This window comes from Primulina huaijiensis, chromosome 4, assembly GCF_012295235.1.
Source record: "Primulina huaijiensis isolate GDHJ02 chromosome 4, ASM1229523v2, whole genome shotgun sequence".
In the NCBI taxonomy this organism is placed as follows: domain Eukaryota; kingdom Viridiplantae; phylum Streptophyta; class Magnoliopsida; order Lamiales; family Gesneriaceae; genus Primulina; species Primulina huaijiensis.
The window spans coordinates 18,166,491-18,175,185 of NC_133309.1; the positions used below are offsets into that span (position 1 = coordinate 18,166,491).

Sequence of the window (8,695 nt, forward strand, 5' to 3'; positions counted from 1 at the left end):
CCCCTGGTCCGCTAGGTCAGTCCGGCAGTAGTGGGGAGTTAGGACTTCCCCCAACCGATGTTGTGCCCCTGCGTAAGTCCAAGCCGGACCCTCGTTCAAGGGTCCTCCGCTGCAGGTCTAACCTCTACGATATGTACCGAGATGACCTCCGGATAATAGGGACAGGACCCACTCCTCTGGCGGGGGCTATGCTACGGGATGTCGTCTCTGAGGCTGATGCTGGCTTCCTCCAGATCTCAACTGGTCCGAGCTCATCTCTCAGTCCACGACTGCCAGCGCCGAGGTAATGTTCCTCAAGTGATCTCCTCATACCTCCCCTGAACCTAACTGAATTTTGTGTACAGGCTGCCCTCCTGAACGCTGAGGTGGCTTTCAGGGCCACCAATTTTCGGAAGCAGTCCTCGAAGGATGCCAGGGCTTTCGAGGCCAGTAACGCTGAGTTGAGTAATAAACTGGCTGACCTGACGGAGGCCTTTGAGAAGGAAAAGGCCAACTCGAAGAGGAGGGAGAAAGACATGCACCAGGGATTTGCACCTGAGGCCCTGAAATTAAAGAATGAACTGCGGTTGGCTGAGGTCCGGCTTGAGGCGTCTCAAGAGGAGGCCAGATCTTCTCAGGAGGTGGCCAGGGCTGCTCAAGCTGACCTGGAAAGGGGCTCTGAGGTTTTCAAGGAGGTCTTCTTGAAGTGAGAAGAGTTTGCCCTTATTGTTGCTGAGAGGGCCCTTGGCTTTATACACGTGGGTTTTGACGGCGCCGTGGCTCAGTTCAAGGAGGCCGGTTACCCTCCAGAGGGGGCCTCGGCCGATTTTTTTGATGCTCAAAAGGTTGTAGATAACCTCCCTCCCGAAGCTTGATTAGTTAGGCCTCCCACCCCAGCTCATTTGTAATTTTATTCAATTTTCCTTTATCCTGTACTGATACATATTGATGAGAACTTTCTTATTTTCGTCTTTTTTTTTTTTGGGGTCAGCAAAACACGAATGGAACTGTGGCCTGATAAAGTCGGCTGGGCCCTTGGAGCTCAGTCTAACAATTAATAAAATGATAACCAAAATAGGTCACGCTGAGAGAGGTCGGCTAAGCTTTGGGAGCCCGGGGCAACACTTAACAATAATTTGGTAATATAACTCCAACCGAGGTCGGCTCTTCGACTGAGCTCGCCACAACACTTGAATAATAATTTGGTAATATAACTCCTATAGAGGTCAGCTCCTTCGATTGAGCTCGGCCCAAAACAGGTTGACTCCTCAGAGGAGGTCATCCCTAGGGAGGTCGGCCGCGATGCGGGACTCGGCCCAAACGACAATAATAACCAGATGAGGTCTCGCTGAGCAAGAGGTTGGCTCGGCCATGGGAGCTCGGACCAACACTTGTCAATATAATAACCAGATGATGTCTCGCTGAGTTAGGGCTCGGTTCGGCCATGGGAGCTCGGCCAAACACTTGTAAAAATAGCAACCGAATAAATAAGTTCTTGCCGAGCCGAAACGATCTCTGGAGCTCTTGAGTAGAGAACGGGTAAAAACCCTTGTAAACTTAGCGTAACCAAGGCGAGGTGAGCTCTGAGTCTCCTGAACTGAGATCTGGTGAAAACCTTTATAAACTTGGCATGACCAAGATGAGGTGAGCTCTGGGCCCCTGAACTGATTTAGGGTGAAAACCCTTATACACTTGGCGTGACCCAGATGAGGTGAGCTCTGGGCTCCTGAACAAACATCGGGTGAAAACCCTTATAAACTTGGCGTAACCAAGATGAGGTGAGCTCTGAAGCTCCTGAACTGACTTCAGGTGAAAACCCTTATAAACTTGGCGTGACCCAGATGAGGCGAGTTCTGAAGCTCCTGAACTGACTTCGAGTGAAAACCCTTATAAACTTGGCGTGACCAAGATGAGGTGAGCTCTGGGCTCCTGAACTGACTGCGGGGGAAAAACCTTATAAACTTTGCGTCACCAAGATGAGGTGAGCTCTGGAGCTCCTGAACTGACTTCGGGTGAAAACCTTTATAAACTTGGCGTGACCAAGATGAGGTGAGCTCTGGGCTCCTGAACTGACTTCGGGTGAAAACCCTTATAAACTTTGCGTCACCAAGATGAGGTGAGCTCTGAAGCTCCTGAACTGACTTCGGGTGAAAACCCTTATAAACTTGGCGTCACCAAGATGAGATGAGCTCTGGGCTCCTGAACAAACATCGGGTGAAAACCCTTATAAACTTAGCGTAACCAAGATGAAGTGAGCTCTGAAGCTCCTGAACTGACTTTGGGTGCAAACCCTTATAAACTTGGCGTGACCAAGATGAGGTGAGCTCTGGGCTCCTGAACAAACATCGGGTGAAAACCCTTGTAAACTTTGCGTAACCAAGATGAAGTGAGCTCTGAAGCTCCTGAACTGACTTTGGGTGAAAACCCTTATAAACTTGGCGTGACCAAGATGAGGCGAGCTCTGGGCTCCTGAACAAACATCGGGTGATAACCCTTATAAACTTAGCGTAACCAAGATGAGGTGAGCTCTGAAGCTTCTGAACTGAGATCGGGTGAAAACCCTAATATGCAATAGTAATCTCTGACCAAAATGCATAAGTTTATTAATGTCTAAATAAAGCATTAAAACCTGATGTCCTTGCAACAAAAGTAAATGACACTAAATATATAAAAAACTAAAGTCCTAACACTATCTAAGCATAGTATTTGCGGAGGTGATAAGCATTCCATGGCCTCTTCAATTTCTTCCCTGTCCAGTCTTCTAAGTAGTAAGCACCCGAGCTGAGCTTCTCCACCACTTTGAACGGTCCTTCCCATCTTGGGTCCAGCTTTCCGACCTTCTCTTCTTGAACCTTCTTCCAAACTAGGTTTCCGACTTGGAAGCTCCTCTGAATCACTTTCTTATTGTAGGATTGGGCTATGCGTCTTTTGTAAGCTTCCATTCTCATGGCCGCAGCTTCCCTCTTTTCTTCTAGGAAATCCAAGTCCGCTGCTCGCCTCTCATTGTTTTTCTCATCATAGAATATTACTCGGGATGTCTCTTCACCAATCTCTGCCAGAAGCACTGCCTCGTTTCCATAATCCAGGCTGAAAGGCGTCTCCCCCGTGCCAATCTTTGGGGTAGTCCGATATGACCACAGGACACTGGGAGTTCCTCCACCCAATTACCTTTTGCGCTCCCAAGTCGGGTCTTAAGGCTCTGCACCAAGGATCTATTGGTGACCTCCACTTGCCCATTACACTGAGGGTAGGCCACGGAGGTGAAGTGCTGTTGAATCTTCATCTCTTTGCACCAGGCTTGGATCCGGCTCCCTTGAAACTGTCTTCCATTATCAGATATCAGCTTCCTCGCGACCCCAAACCTGCAGACAATGTTCTTCCAGAGAAATTTGAGTACCTCATTTTCAGTTATCTTGGCTAAAGCCTCATCCTCGACCCATTTTGAAAAGTAATCAATAGCAACAAGCAAGAACTTCTTCTGGGCTGGAGCTGGGGGAAAAGGTCCAACAATGTCGATTCCCCATTGGTCAAACGGGCAGGCTGCCACAATACTCTTCATTAATGCGGCCGGCTGATGTTGAAGCTTTGCATGACGTTGGCAACTGTTGCACGAGACAACAATGGCTAGAGCATCTTCCAGCATAGTGGGCCAGAAATAACCGGCCAGAAGTGCTTTCCGTGCCAGAAAGTAAGATCCCAAGTGATTCCCGCAACAGCCTTCATGAATTTCCCTTAGCACGTAGCTAGATTGCTTGGGACCCAAGCACTTGAGAAGAGGTTGTGAGAGTGACCTCTTGTATAGATCTCCATTGACAACTACAAACCGAAGGCTCCTTCGCTTCATCCTGTATGCTTTTTTGGGATCTTTAGGGAGCACCCCATTTTTCATGTAATCTAATAACTCAGAGTGCCAGTCATTGTCCTCGGATTCGGGAGAAGGATAGTACAGAGAGGGACTTAGCTCTACTTGGACTACCGCATCTCTTGATTTCCAACTGTGAAGTGAGCTTGCCATTTTGGCAAGGGAGTCGGCCCCCTCATTCTCCTCCCTAGGGATTTGCTTAAACACGAGTTCCGTAAAGAGTTCTTTGGCCGCCTCCACTGCCTTTACATACTCCATCAGTCTTTCATTCTTGATATCATAAGATCCATTCATTTGATGGGCCACCAACTGAGAGTCAGAAAAAATGTGAACCCGAGTGGCCCCGACCTGCCGTGCCGCTCTTAGACCTGCTAAAACCGCCTCATACTCTGCCTCATTGTTGGATGCCCTGAAGTCTAGTCTCACAGCCAACTTTAGTTCATCCTCTTTCGGAGAGATCAATAACACACCGACTCCACTGCCTTCATTGGTGGACGAACCATCCACATATACTTTCCAAAGATCTTCTATTTCGACATGTAGAGTTTCAGCAAGAAAATCAGCCAAGGCCTGCGCTTTTATTGCGGTCCTGGGTCCATATTGAATGTCGTACTCCCCCAGTTCCGTGGTCCATTTCACCAGCCTTCCCGAGATATCGGCATGAGTCATTATCTTCCCGAGAGGGCTGTTAGTGAGGACCATAATGGGGTGAGAAAGGAAGTATGGCCTTAGTCTTCGAGCTGTTGTGACCAAAGCTAGAGCAAGTTTCTCTACCACTGTATATCTGAGCTCTGCCCCTTTGAGTGCATGAGAGATGTAATATACGGGACTCTGTTCAGTACCTCTTTGCCTGATTAAAACTGAGCTTACAGCCGTTTCCGTGGCCGAGAGATAAACATACAGTTGTTCTCCTGGAGCTGGTTTGGCTAGTATGGGGAGCTCAGCCAAGTACTTCTTTAAATCATCAAAGGCCTTTACACATTCTTCATCCCACTCAAACTTCTTAGCTTTTCTGAGAATACGGAAAAAAGGCAGACTTCGATGTGCTGCTCTTGAAATGAATCTCGACAAAGCTGCGATTCTCCCGGCAAGCTTCTGAACCTCCCGGAGATTCCCGGGGGGTGACATAGATTGAATGGCCTTCACTTTCTCGGGGTTGGCTTCAATTCCTCTTTCTGTTACCATATATCCCAGAAACTTTCCGCTCCTGACCCCAAATGTGCACTTCTGGGGGTTCAGCTTCAGCCCATAAGTTCTTAGGGTGGCAAAGGTCTCACAGAGGTCTTTTATGACGTCGGTGGAACTCTTGGATTTTACTAGAATATCATCCACATAGACCTCCACATTTCTTCCAACCTGAGCTGAAAAAACCTTGTCCATGAGCCTTTGATAAGTGGCTCCTGCATTTTTTAACCCGAAAGGCATTACCACATAACAGAATGTCCCTTCGGAGGTGATGAAGCTTACTTTATCCTGGTCTTCCTCCGCTAGTGGTATCTGATGGTATCCTTGATAAGCATCCATTAGACACAAGTATTGATGACCTGCGGTGGAGTCGACCAGTTGGTCGATCCTCGGTAAAGGGTAACAATCTTTCGGGCAAGCTTTGTTAAGATCTCTGAAATCAACACACATCCTCCATTTTCCAGAGCTCTTAGGGACCAGGACAACATTTGACAACCATGTTGGGAAAAAGACCTCCAGTATGTGTCCTGCTCTAAGAAGCTCGTCCACCTGCTCCTTTATTATCTTGTCTTTTTCGGGGCCGAAGTGCCTCTTCTTCTGTTTAACTGGTCGAGCTTCAGGAAGTATATTAAGACGGTGCTCCATGATTTCCGGGCTGACCCCTTGAAGCTCTTGAGGAGACCAGGCGAACACGTCTGGATTAGCCTTTAAACAAGCCAACAAATCATTCTTAGTTTCAGGTTCCAGGTCGGCCGCCACCCTAACGTGCTGCTGGGCTCCTATTTCCACGATCTCTAGTTCTTCCTCTGATATGAGTTGAGCCTCATTTCTGGAGATCATTCTTTTTTGAGTTTCAATCATCCCTACATCAGTTCGGGACCTCTTCAATTCAACCTTTACCTCATCGACATAGCAGCGGCGTGAGGACTTCTGATCTCCACATACAACTCCCACATGGCTTCCCGAAGGATATTTTAACTTTTGATGATAAGTAGAACTCACAGCTCGGAAGTCGGCCAGGGCCGGTCGACCCAATAACCCGTTGTACGAAGAAGGGGCATCTGCCATAGTAAAACAAGTCATCTTCGTGATGCGATGTGGTCCAGTTCCCAAAGACAAGGGAAGCATGATTTGTCCAATGGTTTGGACCGCGTGCCCCGTGAAGCCAAATAAAGGCGTAGAGATGGGGTCATACTCGAACCCTTCCACTTTCATTTGATCAATGGTCTTTTTGAAAAGAATATTCACTGAGCTTCCGGTGTCCACAAAGATTCACGCCACATCATAATTGGCGACAGTGAGAGTTACTAGCAAGGCATCGTTATGGGGTGCCACAATACGTTTCAGGTCCTCGGGCCCGAAGCTGATGGTGGGATCGGACTTGGGAGCTAGGTCTACTCCCAGGCTCTCCAATCTCCTACCGTGGGCTTTCCGAGCCCTTCTTGAATCACCATCGGTTGCACCACCAGATATCATGTGTATTATTCCTCGGGTCAGGTCATTGGCTATTTGTTTGACTTGAGGTCCCTGTTGCTGCTGAGGGCCTGCTCGGCCCCCCTGGTTGGGTCGGTCCTCTTTCGGTGGTCTCTGATTTACCCAGGGGGGTCCTCGACCTCTCCTGTCCTCTCGGTACCTTCCTTCTGGTCGGGCTAATAGGTTCTTCATGTGAGGATCCCTCTGCATGATCCTCTGCACCTCATCTCCCAGTCTCTGGCAGTCATTGGTAATGTGACCGTATTCTTGATGGAGTTCACAGAACTTATCCGAGGGAGGTAACCGTGGCCTTTTTTCGGCTTGTTTTGGGCGCTCTTACTTTCTCCTCTCTTCACAGATTGCCATGGCTCTTTCCAAACTCATAGCCAATGGGGCATAAGGGAAAGGTCCCGGAACTCGGCCTCGTTCATCTGATCTTTCCGCAGGCCTCTTCCTGCTCGGCTCAACTTTTTCCTTTCCCTTGTCTCTGTCTCCCGGCTTGTCGTCCATACGTTTTTGTCTCTGTGCATCCTCAAGGTTCACATATTTCTCAGCACGGCTAAGGAGCTCATCATAGCTGTGGGGGGGCTTTTTTACCAAAGAATTAAAGAACTGTCCCCCACGAAGGCCTTGCGTGAAGGCATTTACCAGGGTTTCGGTGGCTGCAGCTGGGACCTCCAAGGCTTCTTCATTAAACCGTTTGATGAAATCCCTCAATGAGTCCGCATCACTTTGCTTCACATTGAACAAGCCCAGGGAGGTCTTCAAATATCTTTTGCTGGTGGCATATTGGTTCATGAAGATAGTACTAAATTCCTGGAAGCTGGTGATGGAATGCGGTGGCAGCAGATCGAACCACCTCTGAGCCTGTCCCACCAGGGTGGTAAGGAAGACTCGGCATTTCACCCCATCTAAGTATCAGTGGAGCAGGGCAGCATTATTAAACCTCCCCAAATGTTCTTCGGGGTCGGTATTCCCGTCGTAATCTCTAACTGTTGGCTGACGAAAGTTGGGCGGGAGGTCCTCGTTCAGTATTTCTAGAGAGAGCAGGCTTTCTCTGTCCAGCATAAGAGGTCGACCTCCCACTTGCCTGCCAAGCCTTCTGATTTCCTCCCATATGGCTTCTAGATGCTCAGGAGGGGGAGGAGGAGGAGGATTAGGTGGTTGTTGCGGTGGAGGTGATGGGGACCGATTCCGACGTAGGGCCTCATCCACGGACCTGTTAATCAGCTGGGCAAGTTGGTCTAGGGTAAGATCAGCCACTCCTCTCCCTTGACCCCCTCCATGACCTCCTCGCTCACCCCTAGGGCCTGTCCTTAAACCTCTTCGTCCCCACATGTCTTACGTCTTCTCAGTATGTTCCCACAAACGGCGCCAATTGATGTTGCTAAAATCAGTGATGGTAACTGGGAGGTCGGATCTTTGCTTAGAGAGCTCAAATCAAACCTTGGAACGATGGCTGGGAGGTCGGATCAGACTCTCGAAATCTGGAACCACAAATAAGAACGTTAGAAGGGGGCCGGAAGGTTGTTCCGACGTAGCCCCTCCGACGCTCAAGTCAGAGAATAGAAAATTGAGAGAGTAATGTGTGTGCTAAGAGAATGTGAATATCTGAATGAATAAATAATGAACGAAACCTGGTATTTATAGGAGAACCATAAAATCCTGTTTTGGTAGATTTAGATCTTCGGAATCTTGCGAAAGATTTGATTATATCTTATAGATTTGGCTTAAATCCTGCCAGATTTGGTAAATCTTAATGGGCTTTATCTTTCTGGGCTTGATTCCCGCGGTCTGTCTGCTAGTGTCTAAGTAAGGGACCTCGCAAGTATGAGCTTGGCCGTCCATGGGACCTCGGCTCGGGAGGTCGGCCACTACCCTAATCGATGCAAAAAATCATTGCGAGAGGTAGGCGGAGGAGGTCGGCTCGGACCCTATTGGGAGGTCGGTACATCAGTTCCACGTGGAGGTCGGCCGAAGTGACCTCCCGGATGACCACCTAGAATCACGCGGTAGGAGACCTCACATGGGCTCGTGATCGTTGGGCCTTGTGGGCTACCGAGAGTGGGCCGAGCCTGTCCCCGAATCGGGGGTATCACCTTCAATAAATCGACGATAACAACCTGCTAAACTCAAGAAATTATGAGTCTCTGGTACAGATTTAAGTGCAGACCACTATAACACGACTTCTAATTT

At 48.7% G+C, this 8,695-nt stretch overlaps 1 protein-coding gene and 1 long non-coding RNA gene across 2 annotated transcripts; both read right to left on the bottom strand.

The window, feature by feature from the left end:
- Window positions 1-1,857: 1,857 nt before the first annotated feature.
- Window positions 1,858-2,334, bottom strand: LOC140975836 (uncharacterized). Its single transcript, XR_012175064.1, has 3 exons — window positions 2,270-2,334; window positions 2,000-2,067; window positions 1,858-1,932 (listed from the first exon to the last, which is right to left on the bottom strand). It is a non-coding gene; the product is annotated as an uncharacterized lncRNA (long non-coding RNA).
- A 3,964-nt stretch (window positions 2,335-6,298) lies between these two features.
- On the bottom strand, window positions 6,299-7,297 carry LOC140974935 (uncharacterized). Its single transcript, XM_073438427.1, has 2 exons — window positions 6,863-7,297; window positions 6,299-6,736 (listed from the first exon to the last, which is right to left on the bottom strand). The coding sequence occupies exons 1-2, from the start codon at window positions 7,295-7,297 to the stop codon at window positions 6,299-6,301; spliced, it is 873 nt and encodes a 290-aa protein (XP_073294528.1).
- Between the last annotated feature and the right edge of the window lie 1,398 nt (window positions 7,298-8,695).